We start from the raw sequence: 16,972 nt of genomic DNA on the forward strand, positions 1-16,972 counted from the left end.
ATTTGGTCCCACCACAGGCCAGCTGGTGGTACATATTTGGCCACGTCTCTGTCACGAAAAGTGATTCATTTAGGAAAAGAGCCTGGGCCCTGTCACTTCAGAATTCCCCCACGACACTGTGTGTGTGGCAGGTTTCTGAATCACTGAGGATGCTGATGTCTCTGGGACAGAGGAACAATTAAATCAGCTTTTGTCGAGGTCAGGGATGGGGTTCTTGTGCCTGGAGTACAACTGGAAGGTGCCGTGATCGTCAGGGCATTGGTTTGACTGTAAAACAGGGTAGGGGTTTGGCTTTGAAACTGGTTTCTTGCCTCCTAGTTTCACAAGCCTCCCGGTGGACCTGGGTTCAAACAGGGGATACTCTGTAAAGTCCGTGTGGTCGTAACATCTCAAGTTCACGGGCATTGCGGTGTGCAGGGCTTGCCCCTGAGGTGGCCGTCCTTCCGTCCCCGGAGCAGACGGTCCACTGAACTTGGCTTCAAGCCTGCTCTCTGGGTCGCGGAGCTGGTGAGGGCCAGAGGCAGATCCAAACCTGGGCTTGGAGCTCTGCGTTCACGCCCGGCATCTTCGCAGAAGGCACCTTTGTTTTATAAACCATTCGCTGGTTTACTGAGACCTCCTGCACTGTTAAGACCTCCTGAGCCCAGCCTTATCTTGCAGCACAGATGCACAAGCAGAACTTATTTCATTTCAGAATTCATACTGTAAAATGTAATCCTTGTTAACGCCGCCGAATCTGCCCCTTTTCTCATTTGTCTGAATGTCTGTGAATGTGGGGAGTTCCAGCTTTCAGTCACCAGCTCCAGACGGCACAGGGCAAGTTTGCCTGTCAGTGGTATTGTTGTAGACGTCATGTCCACGTTAAATTAGTCTCCACAAGCAGAAATTGCCAAAAGCAAAATCAAAAGACAGATGAGGACATTGCTGTGTTTGTGGCTCATGTTACAGGGAGCTAGCTGCTTTCTCTAATATTAGGTCAACAGAAAAGCAGATAAAGGATATAATAAGGGCTTACAAAAAAGAAAACACACGTGACTCGGACTCAAGTCCCGGTGTCCTCTGAGGCCTCTCTCCTTGGCTGGGAGGTACTGTCTTCCTTCTCCCTGCGTCGTCTCGTGGTTGCCCCTCTGTGAGCCTGGGTCCTGATGCCTCCTTGGGAGGACACCAGTCACTTTGGACAAGGCCCACCTGTGTGACTTCACTTTCCCTTTCACCTCTTCATGAAGACCTTGTCTCCAAACACAGTCACATTTTGCGGTGCTCAAGGTTGGGACTTCAGCGTATGACTTGGAGGGGGACTACAATTCAGCTCCTAAGTTCCATGACATTGGTTAAGGGATAGTGTGTTGACAAAGCAAGGGGAAAAATTAGCGCCCATACATTGTTGGAGGCAGGATGAAACTGAGCCGACCTCTTTGACGAATCATCTGGCATTATCTGTTTAAATTCAGGTGGATTCCTTTGACTCAGCATCCAGGAACTCCTAAAATGATACCTCTGGGAGGTTCTTAAATTGACAGCTGGCTCATGATAGCAAAAGAATGGAAAAAACATTGTCAGTAGGGTGTGGGTTGGTTATGGCTACAAAAAAAAATTCCTTTATGGACAGATATAGAGTGCTCTGAGGAGAAGCAAGGTATAGAACAGTGGCTCAGATGGTAAAAAAAAAAAAAAAATCGTCTGCAGTGTGGGAGACCTGGGGTTGGGAAGGTCCCCTGGAGGAGGGCATGGCAACCCCTTCTAGTGTTCTGGCCTGGAGAATCCCCATGTACAGAGGAGCCTGTGGGGCAACAGTCCATGGGGTTGCTAAGACCCTACTGAGTGACTTAGCCCACAACATTGCATAGCATGTTATGTTTGGATAGAAGTGTAGGAAGGGTTCGTAGGTATCTGCAGAAGACAGTCTCTGACGTTACAGAAAACGTGATGAGAAGTTGGATGTGGAGGCTGGGCAGCCAAGGGCCAGGGGTGAGACAGAAACTTCCCACTCCACACACTTTGCGTGCGCGTGCCAAGTCGCTTCAGTCGCGTCTGAGTCCTTGCGGCCCCATGGACTGTAGCCCTCTAGACTCCTCTGTCCATGGGCTTCTCCAGGCAAGGATACTGGAGTGGGTAAGCCGTTTTCTACTCCAGGGGATCTTCCCGACCCAGGGATCGAACCCGCATCCCTTCCGTCTCCTGCGCTGGCAGGTGGGTTCTTTACCACTAGCGCCACCTGGGGACACTTGGGTGCCTTTAAAATGTTCAATCCTGAAGGTCTTTATAAATAAATACTTTCTTTCCCTTATGAGGAACTTACGAGGTCATTCATAATCGACGTGGTTTGAGGTCATTTTTTAAAAAATGAAATATTCTAATTAAGATCATTCTTATTTTTAGAACTCTTATTTTTCTTAGAGTCATTCATGCGGGACGTTTTATGAGGACACTGACTGTATAGCTGGATCGTGACTGTGCTTGATCACTTGGTCACCAGTTTGGTCCCCAAAACAGGTCCTGTGTGTCCCTGAGCAGACCTCTTTCTCAAGCACTCTGGCCTCAAGGCTTGTGGGGCAGTAATTATTTTTTCATTCTACCGTAGAATGTGTATGAATCAGTGTTCCGGGTTTTATTTGGCTGAGAAATTCCCATGCAGGGAAATAACTATTTGGCCTTGGTAATTGGACCGCTTTGGTTTTATCAGGTTGTTCTGAGGCGCTTCAGGGTGACGCTGTGGCGGAAGCTCTTGGGTCCTTTAGTTCCCTGAGCTTTGCAAAGCGCTTTCACATTCACGATCTCATTTTATTATCAGATGAACCGCGAGGTTTGTTATTGCCATCTTTTTCTGGCCCACGCACTCACAACCTGGCCGTCTCACAGTGGGTTGGTGACCGGCGCCCAGCTCGGAGGCTGCCCGGTGTACGCTGGCTTTGCCAAGGGCAAGAGAGAGTTGTCGGTCAGCACTGCTATGCGGTTAACACTTGAGGCTGATGGACATCGATCATGCAGTTCAGCGGGGGCGACTTTGGCCCCCAGAAGACACTGGCCGGGTCTGGTCTTCAGGACTGGGAGTGCGTTGCTGGCCTCTAGTGGTCGGAGGCCAGGGATGCCCCTCAACACCCTCTCAGGCATAGGGCTGCCCCCGGACAGAGGTGATCTGCCGCAAATGTCAGTGGCGCCCAGGATGAGGAATCCCAGTGGAGCCTGTAGTCCTCAGGGCCAAGCACATTGGCTTTCAGGGGAGGAGCACTTTGGGACTTTTGCTTGAAAAGAACCTGGGAAGCCGTGGGGCTTCAGAAGGGATGGAAGGAAGAGACACAAGACACAGAGGCTGGGGAGAAGGCTGGAAGACGGGGAGCACGCCGCCCACTGTCCCCCACCTGGAGATCTCCGAGAAAGGCATGCGTCCTTCCTGGGTGATGGGCTGCACCAGCCAAGCCACCTGTCCCCACCGCGCATCTCAGAGCAGCAGGCTGGAGGGAGGTGGCCTGTCCCCGGCGCTGCACTCTGGGCACCTCCTGGCTCACCCCCAGGGCCGGACCTGAGTGGCTGCTGCTGGCCTGGCCTGGCCTTGAGGGCTGATTCCCCTCCGACCCTCCTGTGCCAGGTCACCTGCTGATGTTGTGTGAAAACAAGGCCCCACCCCCCCCCCCAGAGCCCTGGTGCAGCAGGGGTGGAACCCGGTGCAAGGGGGTTCTGTTGCAGGGTCCCTCTGACACAGTCCGGGTTTCTCCACACACTTCTCCCTTGGATGTGCCTTACCTGCTGTTACGTATTTATAAAATTTTCTAGTTCCAGAATCACAGTGGAAAATACCTTTAGGTTATTTAAAATATTTCTGCCTTTTTTTTTTTGGTAAGTAATTTTCATTCTTTTTTTTTTTGGTCTTTGCAGGACACTAAATTGTGGATAATAATGGAATATCTTGGCGGGGGCTCTGCACTGGACCTCGTAAGTATCACGTCGGATGTTGAACATGCAGCAGTGGTCTTTGTTGTAAATATGATTCTGTTTACATTTCTGTCTCCCTCTTCAGTTGCATGAAAAAAGGGCCAAAATACTCCTTGTAATAGGGATTTCTGCTCCTGACACGTTGCTGAAAAGTAGAGGTTCCCTTGTGAAGCCAGTTTTTGCTGTATCGTGGGAAACCAGTGAATTCATTCCACGCAGCCACGAAAGGTGTTGCCTGCTCAGTCTGACCTCAGAACAGTTTCTAATTTTCTAAAACTGGTTTGAAGTTTTGTGGCATTCAAACACCATCATTGTTTCCTGTTTCAGATGGTAACTTCACTTCTAAAACTTGCGTGGAGCGTTTTCATTTATAATTCATTAGAATTTTTAAAAATTAAAATTTGGTTTCAGGGGTAAGAGACAGGCACAGCGTCACACGTGGGAGCGGTGGTCAGGCCACGTGTGAACGCACGTCTGTCTCCTGGGTGCGCATGCAGAGGGGCCTCGCTGCGCCCACAGTGCGTTTCTGGGGGAGCCGACCCCTGCTGGTGGCAGTGTCTCCTGCCTGGCCTGGACCTAGCTGCCTGGCCCCCACACACGGTAGTGGCAGCTCAGTGTGGGATGACCTCAGAGTCAGAGTCTGCGATTCGTTTCTCATGGTAAAACATGGTTACATGTTGGCCTCAGGGAGATGCTCAGAGATCACCAGCAGATCATAAGCATTACTTGGGTCATCCTTGAAACATAGTATGTGTAAAACAAAGATTTTTAAAAGATCTCACACGGCTGTTTAGCACCTGATATCTCACCCCAACGTGGTCATGCAGTGAAATCAGGGTAATTAGCACTCTTTTTTTCCCTGACCGCGGGGGAAGGTAAACCTCTAAAACTGTGTATATTATAAAAGGCTCTGTACCCAAGTTTTAAAAAAAATCACATAATGTTATAAACCGTAAAAGCAATTGGTCAAAATAGAGTTTGAAAGGAAATTTCAAGAAAAAAATTCAACACAGTCCCAACAATTGTATTTAAATGGAAAAGTGACAAAATAGCTGGATACACTTTATGACTCGCTTTGCTTTTCCATAAATATACGTATTACACAAAGAGCTTTCTTTCTTTTTTTTTTTTTTTACCCTTTTGAGAACTACTACAGAAATGTAGAAAATTGCCTCATTTTGTATAATTAGATTTACTATTATCTTAAGTGAATTTCATTTGTGGCATGTGTGAAGTTATTTGTGGAGATGCTTTCCCAAAGCTGAGCTCTTCAGAGCAGCAGTTCTAGTCTCTAGGTACTTTATTTATTCATTCCTAATGCCACCATAATTGAATTTATTTAGTGGCAACTTTCTTTGGATTTTTGAGTTGAAGTCTGTGAAATCATGGACACGGCAGTTTGCAAGGCAGCGTAGAATTCTCCTCTTATTAGAAAAAATCCCATCTGGTGTGAGTCCCAGCAAAGAGCCATCCGCCTTCTTACATCAGTGGCTCCAGGCACCCTTTTTGGATGTCCCCAAATCATCTTATTTTAGTTGAGGAAACAGAAACACTCAGAAATTAGGTGTCCCAGCCAGCAAATGGAGCTGAGCTTTGCAGGTTGTTGTGACCAGCTGCAAAGCCCTCTTTGTCATTTCTCTCTTAATCTCTCACTTTGTTTTTTTTTTTTTCTTTGCTGTCCTGACTCCAGTCCTCAAAGAAGATGCACGTTAATAATAATGAGATACAAGAATTATTTATTTATGTTTTGAATGTTGAAGACTATTATTAGGATTATTTTGAGAGGGTCTATTAAGTGTTTATACAAGATTTAAAAAACTGGAGTATGGCTGCATATGACGGTAGTTGAATAAACGGGTTTGGGACATTTCTTTGAAAAATTCCACCTTGCTTTATCTAGCGTCTGTGTTAAGGGACACGGTGCTGATGCGTGTGTGTGTGTCTTTGGAGCAGCCCACGTACATGAGGCCCGTCGGGGGGAGATGACCGTGTCTTGTTAAGGGCAGCGCTCTGCTGTTTCCTGGAGCACAGAGGTCTCACTGGCGCTGTCCTCGCTGTAGAGACGTAACTTCGTCTTCACGCACCGGAGCTGCTCTAGCGTGACGCCACAGGCCCGATGGCCTTTTTCAGTCTGCATTTTAGTTATCATGCCTTTTTACTGAGGCTGCAAGACAGTAGTCTCAATGACACCTTAGCCTGGAGCAGGAAGACGGCACCTTCCTTCACCCAAGGTTACCTTTGAGCGTGTTGCGTAGCTAACGCTTACTTTTCCTTTCTTTTCATCTGGAGTTGAGGTTCCGAGTGGAGGCAGACAGTGGATTATACTGCATGTGGGGAAGTGCTACAAGGAAGGGAAAGTAGCGTGAAGTCAGCTGGGAGAAGGGGAATGAGGATTAGCAACAGAGGGTCTGACAACGGAGAGATTTTTCAGTGATCACAAGATGTCAACATTACAGCAGGATCTAAGGAATCTAAGAAGGAACCGGGCTACATGAAGCAGCTACATGAAGCGTAAGGGGGCTTCCCACGCGCAGTGGTCAAGAAGTGCCAACGCAGGAGACATGACTCGATCCCTGGGTCGGGAAGATTCCCTGGAGAAGGAAATGGCAACCCACCCCAGTATTCTTGCAGGGAAAAATCCCACGGACAGAGGAGCCTGGAGGGCCTGCAGTCCACGGGGTCGCAAAGAATCGAATATGACTTAAGTGTACACACAGCAAGAACAAGGCTATATAAACTGTCACTCAATCAGGCAGAGATGTTTGACAAACTTAAAAAACGAATATGCAGCATAAGTTTTAAGAAGTAGGGTGACATACGCATTAATGTTTAGGGCAAGCTGCTGTGGTGGCCGCCCCAGACAGTGTCTCACAGGAGATGGGAAATTCAGTTCTCTCCCGCACGTGGGCTCATTGGCCTTCAGGCCACGTGGTCGTCAGGGCCCTGCTGTGGTGGGTGACTTCCTGTGGTCTTAAGTCCTTGTCCTCTCCGGCAGCCAGTGTTTCAAAGCCAAGACTAGGACTAGGAAGGGGCTCTTCTGCTCATATTCCTTTGGTGAGAGCTTGGTCATGCAGCCAGACTTGGCGGCCGTAGAGGCCAGCAGACGTGGTCCATAGTTGGGTGGCTGCCTGCAGGCTGAGGGTTTCATAAGAGGAGGGAGGGATGACAGACTTGGGAGAGGGATTAGAGGTCACCCAGAGACAAGGAGCGACTTCCCTGCTGGCTCAGATGGTAAAGCGCCTGCCTACAATGAGGGAGACCCGGGTTCAATCCCTGGATTAGGAAGATCTCCTGGAGAAGGAAATGGCAACCCACTCCAGTATTCTTGCCTGGGAAATTCCATGGACAGAAGAGCCTGGTTGACTACAGTCCATGGGGTCACAAAGAGTCGGACACGACTGAGCGACTCCACTTTTCTTTCTTAGAGATGAAGAGCATTCTTCATCCTTCCCCCTGCCCCCCAGTCTTTGTTCTATAGAGATTATTGGAAGAGTTCCACAGTCCTCTTAACTGAAGAGACTGCTTGGAAACGCGTTGTTAGTGGTGGAGAAGGTGAGTCCCTACAAATTGAGTTCTGTGCTCCAGGGAACAACTGGACACCCTTTACAGTGAATTTTGACCCTCGAAGGGCTTCCCTGCTCTGTAAATAAAATAGTCTTTCTCTCCCCGCCCCTGCCTGTGACTCACTGGTGGGTGGGTTCTGGGCCAGACATAAAAGGGAATAACCATCCATGCATCAGTCAGAGAGCCAGCTCTCAAATGGTCCAGGGAAGAGGTTTCAGCTCTTACGTCCCGTGGGTGAGATGACTCCAGGCTGCCATGCCGTTCCTTTCCGGATGCTTGATCGTGGGGAGGGAGGGGGTCCAGCCAGATGTTGCGGGTTGTCCGCCTGGGTGACTGCTGGTGGAGGAGATAGAAGCCCTGTGTGGGGACAGCGGTGTGGCCAGTGGGGTGAGCCTTCTGTGCGCTGTGCCGGGGAGGAGGGCACATCTGCCAGCTCCTCTGCCTCCTCCTCCTTTTGCCTTCGGTTATGAGAAAAGTGCATTTTTCTTCATCTTGAGTATCTTGAGTATTAAAATTCCCACAATCTACGAACTCAGAACTAGACGCAAAGGCAGACAAGTCGGAGCTTCCGGACTTGTGTGCTTCGGAGCAGTCAGTGTGTTCCTTGAGAACAAGACTCCAAGGCAGATAACTTGGGAAGGAATTCGGTTCTGCAGGTTGAGGTGTGTAGTGAACTGTCCTGGTCTGTGGTGACGGCAGGCAGGACCCTGTAGCCCACCAGGCTCCTGTCCATGGGATTTTCTTGGCAGAAATGGTGGAATGAGTTGTCATTTCCTCCCCCAGGGGACCTTCCCGACCCAGGGATCGAACCTGTGTCTCCTGCATTGGCAAGTGGATTCCTTACCACTGAGCCACCATGAAAACCTCTGTGTGTGTATACATGTCATCAGTTCAATTCAGTCGCTTAGTCGCGTCCAACTCTTTGCGACCCCATGAACCGCAGCACAACAGGCCTCCCTGTCCATCACCAACTCCCGGAGTTTACCTAAACTCATGTCCATTGAGTTGGTGATGCCATCCAACCATCCCATCCTCTGTTGTCCCCTTCTCCTCCTACCTTTAATCTTTCCCAACATCAGGGTCTTTGCAAATGAGTCAGCTCTTCGCATCAGGTGGCCAAAATATTGGAGTTTCAGCTTCAACATCAGTCCTTCCAATGAACGTCCAGGACTGATCTCCTTTAGGATGGACTGGTTGGATCTCCTTGCACTCTAAGGGACTCTCAAGAGTCTTCTCCAACACTACAGTTCAAAAGCATCCATTCTTCTGCGCTCAGCTTTCTTTATAGTCCAACTCTCACATCCATACATGACTACTGGAAAAACCATAGCCTTGACTAGACGGACCTTTGTTGACAGAGTAATGTCTCTGCTTTTTAATATGCTATCTAGGTTGGTCATAACTTTCCTTCCAAGGAGTAAGTGTCTTCTAATTTCATGGCTGTAATCACCATCTGCAGTTATTTTGGAGCCCAAAAAATAAAGTCAGCCACTGTTTCTACTGTTTCCCCACCTATTTGCCATGAGGTGATGGGACCGGATGCCATGATCTTTGTTTTCTGAATGTTGAGCTTTAAGCCAACTTTTTCACCCTCCTCTTTGACTTTCATCAAGAGGCTCTTTAGTTCTTCTTCACTTTCTGCCATAAAGGTGGTGTCATCTGCATATCTGAGGTTATTGATATTTCTCCCGGCAATCTTGATTCCAGCTTGTGCTTCTTCCAGCCCAGCATTTCTCATGATGTACTCTGCATATAAGTTAAATAAGCAGGGTGACAATATACAGCCTTGACGTACTCCTTTCGCTATTTGGAACCAGTCTGTTGTTCCATGTCCAGTTCTAACTGTTGCTTTCTGACCTGCATACAGGTTTCTCAAGAGGCAGGTCAGGTGGTCTGGTATTCCCATCTCTTTCAGAATTTTCCACAGTTTATTGTGATCCACACAGTGAAAGGCTTTGGCATAGTCAATAAAGCAGAAATAGATGTTTTTCTGAAACTCTTCTACTTTTTCCATGATCCAGCAGATGTTGGCAATTTGATCTCTGGTTCCTCTTCCTTTTTTAAAACCAGCTTGAACATCTGGAAGTTCACAGTTCAAGTATTGCTGAAGATCTGATGACTCTGGGGGACACACAAACCTGTTTGCAAGGGAGCGGACGGAAGTGTCCAGCTCAAGTATTGGAGAATTTTGAGCATTAGTTTACTTAGCGTGTGAGATGAGTGCAATTGTGCAGTAGTTTGATCATTCTTTGGCATTGCCTTTCTTTGGGATTGGAATGAAAACTGACCTTTTCCAGTCCTGTGGCCACTGCTGAGTTTTCCAAATTTGCTGACATACTGAGTGCAGCACTTTCACAGCATCATCTTTTAGGATTTGAAATACATGTCGTATCACATAGCAAAAAAAATTTCATCATGAGGGATTGATCTTTCTGCTTTCTTTCCCCCAAGGTTTAAAATTTAGATTTATTAATAAAAAATTCTGGTGCAGGGGTAGCCTCGGAAATCTGTCAGCTCCCAGGCCTTCTCTTCGTGACAGCGCGTGTTTTGATACCCGTGGCCTGTGTTAGGACAGAGCCAGACTGCCCGGTGCCCTCCCTGGCAAGCCTTGAGAGGTGCCAGCTTTGGATTTCTGTCCTGACCTCCCTCCTTGCTCGGGCTGCAGGCTTGGCGAGGTGACCTCGACCTTTATCGTTGGCCCCACTTTGATTCATTCAGCAAAGTCGTTTTCTCTGGTTCTTTTGGTTATTATTTTAATTTTTTTAGCGAGGTGGGGCAATTCCTTTTAAATAGGTTTTAACTGTGTGGGCAAAATATCTGTTTTGAAATGAAGATTTCAATCTTGATTATTCTTGTTCATTTAACGTTGACTCTGTCCTGTCATCTCATACTTTTTCATCTAATTGTTTAACCTTAATTTTTTTTTTTTTTTTCTTGTTAGTTAGAACCTGGCCCTTTAGATGAAACCCAGATTGCTACTATATTAAGAGAAATACTGAAAGGACTTGATTATTTGCATTCGGAGAAGAAAATTCACAGAGATATTAAAGGTAAGAAAGCATCCTGTTTATGGTCCTTTGAAATCCCTAAGGCAGGTAGAAAGAAAGGTTTGTTGTAGCGTTTTAACTGTGCTTCTCTTCTCAAGGGAAGTGGTTCTGTGGGCACGTGGAGGGTGCCTTCGATGTGCCTGAGTGGGTGGGGCCCCTGAGGGGCTCTCACCCAGGATGGGTGAGGGGCTCTGAGGGGGTCTTACCCACTGTCTGCTGTTGTCAAGATCTGATGACTCTGGGGGACACACAAACCTGTTTGCAAGGGAGCGGACGGAAGTGTCCAGCAGCCGATGGCAGGGCGTGTTGGCTTTTATTTTGCAGCTGCCAACGTCCTGCTCTCTGAACACGGGGAGGTGAAGCTGGCGGACTTTGGGGTGGCGGGCCAGCTGACAGACACCCAGATAAAGAGAAACACCTTCGTGGGCACCCCTTTCTGGATGGCGCCCGAAGTCATCAAGCAGTCAGCCTACGACTCAAAGGTGAGGCTGGCACCTGGGCTGGCGGGGTCTGTGGAGGGCAGGGGCGTCCCTCCTGGGCTCCAGCCTCACAGTGCATCCTGTTAGGGTGAAGCGTGCGCCTCAGTTAGAAACAGGGTTCTCTTGCCGCCTCAGTCAGTCCCTTTTACGTGTCTGGTCCCCGCTGCTGACAGTGTCTGTCTGACGGGGCAGGGGACGTGGAGGGTCAGAGGCCCCGGTGGCCCACCTGGTGGAGGTGTCCAGGCAGAGGCCTGCAGGGCGCAGGTCTGTGGAGAAGGGCCGGGGGTGCAGGGGGAGCCCAAGGAGTGGGTGAGGGCAGAGGGCCTTGGACAGGAGGCTGAGCAGTATTTCAGGGACCAGGGCAGAAAGGATCCCCAGGAGAAACCAGTCACAAAGCTGGAAGGCTGGAGCCTGGGAGGAGGTGTACCTTTCATGGCCACTGCAGACCCTTCCTGTTGTCACATTTAGGGGAACCCACCCACCCACCCACCCACCCAATTGGGATTGTTCTCAGAGTCTCCTTACTCCGGTCTCTCTTGCCTATCACGTGCTGCACTCTCCCAGTTTGTCCGTCTTCTTTTTTCCCTATTGCCCTTCAGCTTGGTAAACTGTTTAGTATGGGCTTAAAAAGCCTACCAGGACCCCTGCCTCCTGGATCTGATTTCACACCTGCATGCCAGGCCGCTCTGTCTCAGCCGCCTGGATGCAGCGAAGTCTCCACGTGGGCACAGAGCAGAGGCTTCTCTAAGCCAGGATTTCCAGGCAGACAAATAGTTAACTCAGATACTTCTACGTTCCAGACACCACTACTTCTCTTTAAGTGGAAATCTTCTTAATCCCTGGCAGATCCCCCCACCTTGTGAAACATAGCACACAGAGCGTAGAGTGGCTTTCACTGGGGACCTGAGCTCCACGTGGTGAGCCGTCACATGGGTGCTGAAGTTGCTGGAGGGGCCTGTCTGTAAGGGCCGAGGTGGCCCTGGCCCTCTTGCTGTTGAGGGCCATGACTTCCATAGGCTCATGGCCTTGAAAGCCACTGGCCAGTAATCGACGGTAGGTTTTCAGCAGAGCTGCCTGGCTTTTGGTGTGTCTGTTGCTTGGGTGCCTTGCCCTGTGGCATGGATTTGCCCCTGAGGCTATGTCTGATCTCTTTTGGCCCTTTTCCTGGAGTCATAACATTTTTAAGGCTCTACAGGAATTTATTCAGTTTGTTCTATTTTAAGCTGAGGCCCATTTATCATTGGCTTCCCTAGTGATTCAGATGGTAAAGAATCTGCCTGCAGTGCAGGAGACCCAGGTTCGATCCCTGGGTGGGGAAGATCCCCTGGAGGAGGGCATGGCAACCCACTCCAGTGTTCTTGCCTGGAGAATTCCATGAACACAGGAGCCTGGCGGGCTACAGTCCCTGGGGTCACAAAGAGTTGGACACGGCTGAGTGAGGTTCACTTTGACTTTTTTTCACTTTCTTTTATCCAGGTTCACAGGTCTAGATTTTTAGGCAGGGCTGGGACTAGAATCCAAGTTTCTTAACTTCTCTGATAACACCCCTGATGTTTCTCTTTTCTTCCTTACTGATAAGTTAGCTGGTCAACTCTGGCCCCCTGTGACTCAGGATTCAGATTTTTACCTTCTCAGGTAAAATCTCTTTTATTCGTCACTGCCTACTTCACACTTCCTCAAGAACTATCCAGCTTTCCTGAGACTACCCCCTCCCCACCTTTCCGCCTGAGCGGGGTGGGGGCCTCTCCTCGTGTTTACTGAGGGCAATGCTCTGCGCCGTGGAGATCCCAGGACATCAGGAAGCTTGGCTGCCTCTTCCCTGGAGCTGTCTAGATCAGAATGCTCTTCTGTGGTCTGCAGATGCTACGGCATTCTTTTTTAGGCAGGTTAGAAGATGCTGTCACAGACATACAGGAAATGCACGCTTGGTTGGGGAGCTTGAGAAAACACGTCCGACCTCTCGCAAACCTTTACCCACCTTACATTAGACTCTCTTGTTGTTTAGTCACTAAGTCGTGTCCAGCTCTTTTTGAAACCCCACAGACCACGGCCTTCCTGGCTTATGGCAAAAAGCCGATTCTTTCGTTCACTTGGATCAGACCCAACAGCCCTTAGCTGGAACTTAGTGTGAAGAAGTTTGTGAAATGCGCCTCCCCGGCTTGTTGACACAGGAGGTGTGGGAAGCGCAGATAAGGTGCAGAGCGTGAATGCGGAGCTTTGTCAGAGGTCTGCCAGCAGCGCCTGACAAAGGGCCTCTGCCCAGGGGCCGCCTCCCACCCGAGGCCTGTCTGGCAGGGCGGTTATGCTCGCCTGAGACACACACTCGGCTTCTTGCTGGTGCCTGTCTCCTCCCCGCATCCTTAGACAGTCCCCCCACTGGTCTCTGCGTTACAGGTAAAGAGTGTGTCCCCTGGGGAAGCCGGGTGCTCCTGGCAGTTTCATTTCAGGGCCCACGTGCTGATGATTCTCAAAAGGGGAAGCAGGTGGGGTGAGGGTGGACTGTACCTGCCTCCCCAGAGCCTTCATTGCCCTGAGCTTAAAGGGGCATCGGCCTCAGTGTTGTGTGTGTGTCTGTGTGTCTAGAACCAGCTTGGCACAGTCACTTCTGGAACCAGTACGTTTGGTCCTTTGTCATTCGCCCCAACTGAGAATGCTGATCTCAGGTCTTGATCTGAGCCCGGCATTTCTAAGCCATGTTAGTTCAGAGGCCTTTAGAACCTTCTTCATCATTATTGTTCTCTTTAAGGTGACTTAGTGAAGCTTAGTTTAAGATGCCCACGGGCACAACCGTGGAGCGGGGGCTTGGGCCGAAGACCTTTCCATCTTTTCCCCCTTTCTCTGTAAGGGGGATGATGTCCGCGGGTGGGCTGGACGGGGGCGGGGACCTTGCCCCCTTCTGTGCTCGTTCCGTTCTGCCCCCGCTGTGGCTGAGCCCAGCGCCATGCTGGGTGACTGATGCTTCAGTGAGCCAGTGCGGCGCTGGGCGTCGGGGGCTCTGACCGTGAGCTGGTTCAGGGGGGCCGAGAGGGTGTCGGGCGGCACAGATGCGGGCTTCTCAGCCCTTCAGAGACGAGCCAGGAGGAGAGGAGAGACATTTGTGCTGGAATTGTCGATGGACTTCCCTGCTAGCCACCCCCGTGGAGGCTGAGTGGCCAGCGCTGGTGTTCTCCTTGTAAACAACTTTCCCCTTTTTTGGTCTCAAAAGCAGCACTTAGTCTTTAATCTGGAAAATACTGGAAAAAATGAGACAAAAGGAAAAACATCTGTAGGCCTAGTACCCGAGCACAAGCTAAGTTATTTTGGTGTCCAGTTGCGTCCGAAATAACTGTTTGCAGTCACCATGGTGAAGGATGAAAACAGGTGATGTGTTGATGGAAAAATAAAGATGAGTGGAGACACAGTAGGACCGGCCCATCTGTTGGAATGTGTACAGCCAGCTGGGCCACTGGGTACGTGACCAACCCTCCCGTCCCGATGGCAGCCCATGTCCTCCCCGGCTCCATCCTCAGGACCAGGAGTTCCCACCTCCTGGCTGGGAGGGATGCACTTTGCACGCGGGGGAAGGATGTGAGCGGAGAAAGCATCCAGCTTTATCCCAGCGCGAGGTGTGATGCTGGGGCCGCGTGTTGCTACAGAGTCGGCCACAGACGGTTTTTATACCTCTTGTGCTACTTACTGTGTTTCTGAATATTGCATCTTATTAAATAGTTTCTTATTAAATCCATTTTGAGCTGTGTTGTAACTAGTTATAACTGTTATTTGGGATTCTCCGTGTTTTTTTTTTTTCTCCTGTCTTCCTTTTTTTTTTTTTCCTGCTGCCCCGCACACTGTGTGGTATCTTAGTTCCTTGAACAGGGGTCGAACCCATGCTCCCTTCAAGAGACTCATGGATTCTTAACCACTGGAAGTCCCCCCTCTTGTGGTTCTTCATAGAATATTTTCTATACATAAATGTTTTAATGCCACTTAAATTGTATTTTGTCTGCAGAGATGTAGCCAGGTGACTTGTACTTGGTATTACTGCAAGGGTTTTGAGAGTTGCTGTTCACAGTACTGCCCCACTTGGGTCCCCTCACCCCCACTGCTCATCAATAATGGATAATTCTGTGTTGTCACTTTTAGGAGAATGCTACGCAGAACTAACCACATACGGAAAGAAAATCTGTTCACGAGTAAAAGCTGCAGTTCAGTTGTGATTTTTGACTTAGTCTCATTATTGAAAACCACTACTTGTTTCCCTTAATGGCTAATTTTCCAAACGGTGGTAAAACAGGTCTCCTCTTATGCCTCAATTTTAGTTGCTTTGGAAAATGATTGCCCTCTCCCATGTAATTCTTATTTTAAAATCCAGATACATTTTTACATTTGATGTCGTAAATCCTAGATACCGTAATAGACAAACTCAGTTGATTCTCTATCAGCGTCATTGGTGAATATTCAATACTTTAGTCAAGTTAATGTCTCATAGCAAGATAGTCATTCTTCTAAGGTTTTAGCATAAGTAATGCTGTTTTTGAATATTTTAGGCATCCCTTACCATTTTCTAAATATAAAATGTATTTAGGATCGATTCCTAGAAGTGAAATTAGTTGGTTTTAACAAGTGTGGGTATTTTTATGACTTCTGCATAATGTCGAATTGCTTGCCATTTACTCAAGTGCCAGTCAGGGTTTCCAAGTCAGTCAGCAGGATGTTAGATGAATGCAGGGGGAGCCTGCGGGCAGGAACACCACTCCGGAGCCCCCACAGAAGCCTTAGGGACAGAAGACAGCTCTGAACTAAGCTGGGGGCAGGAGGGGTAGGTGGGGACTCAGGGTGCCAAGAGGTCAAGAGCCACACACCTGGCAGCTGGTTGATTTAGGAGGAACCAAAGTGAAGTTCCAAGGGTTGGGCCCAGGCTCCTGGCCTGGCGCCTGGGAACAGGGGTCGCATTTCATCCTGGTGTGGCTTTAAGGGCTGTGCTGGCTTGTAAGCATCTCTGGACGCGGTGGCTGCAAACGTGCCGTGGTCCCCGGACACGCCAGCTCCACTGACCTCAGGTTGCCTGTCCTGTTGACTCGGACTTCAACGAACGTGGAACGTTTCCCACCTCCGGCAGCCAAGGGAAGAGGCGTAATCGTCAGAGCCGGCTTCCACGTCGAGGCAGAAGATGTTGTTATTACATGTCCTCCTGTGTGTTGACTTGTTTGAAATTACACCAAAGGCTTTATGTTTAACAAATTTTTTCAATTAAGAATGAGTATCTTATTCAAGACCTCAGAAGCACATGGAGGGTTTTTTTTTTCCCTCCTGGGAAGTGTGTTTCTTTGAACTGCCTCCCCCGAGTGTGTAACTGGCTGTGCTTTGCTGTTGCAGGCGGACATCTGGTCCCTGGGCATCACGGCCATCGAGCTTGCCAAGGGGGAGCCACCGCATTCCGAGCTGCATCCCATGAAGGTCCTGTTCCTTATCCCAAAGAACAACCCCCCGACGCTGGAAGGGAACTACAGCAAACCCCTCAAGGAGTTCGTGGAGGCCTGTTTGAACAAGGAGCCGAGCTTTGTAAGTGTCTCAACCTGGGAACGGGCGTCTCCCCCCACGGGGGCCTGATGGGTCTTAGTGGCCTGTTTTCCTTCTCTGCTTTCAGCTGCCTTCATGATCTCATTTCTTTTTCTAAATGGGTATGATTGATTTCTCTGAAGTGGAAATGCTTTTTATTGTTATTTTATCTTTTTAAGGCTTCAAAGTCTACTTACCGTCTTTCAGATTTTCTGGTATCTCCTACCGCATTGAGCTTGAAGACTGTTCTCCTTAATATTCTATGTGGAATCATACATTTTTAATATTTATAGTGGAAGGTTGGATTATTTTTAGCTGTTGTCGTAACCACAAAGTCCGGCCTGAGAAACAGTGGCTAAATAAGTCTTTAAACGTTTTCAGTTTCTTCTTGGCATGTGTTAGGAAGGAAAAGAG

The 16,972-nt window shown here is 49.0% G+C and overlaps 1 protein-coding gene across 4 annotated transcripts in view; it reads left to right on the plus strand.

The window, feature by feature from the left end:
• Positions 1–16,972, plus strand: part of STK24 (serine/threonine kinase 24) — a 142,471-nt gene that overhangs the window by 113,067 nt on the left and 12,432 nt on the right. For all 4 annotated transcript variants that reach the window (XM_044927125.2, XM_025262647.3, XM_044927127.2 and 1 more), the window contains exons 3-6: positions 3,874–3,930; positions 10,436–10,544; positions 10,866–11,023; positions 16,376–16,561. In XM_044927125.2, the coding sequence (XP_044783060.2) occupies positions 3,874–3,930; positions 10,436–10,544; positions 10,866–11,023; positions 16,376–16,561 (510 nt within the window). The remainder of the gene's footprint in view (positions 1–3,873; positions 3,931–10,435; positions 10,545–10,865; positions 11,024–16,375; positions 16,562–16,972) is intronic.

This window comes from Bubalus bubalis, chromosome 13 (assembly GCF_019923935.1).
Source record: "Bubalus bubalis isolate 160015118507 breed Murrah chromosome 13, NDDB_SH_1, whole genome shotgun sequence".
Lineage (NCBI taxonomy): Eukaryota > Metazoa > Chordata > Mammalia > Artiodactyla > Bovidae > Bubalus > Bubalus bubalis.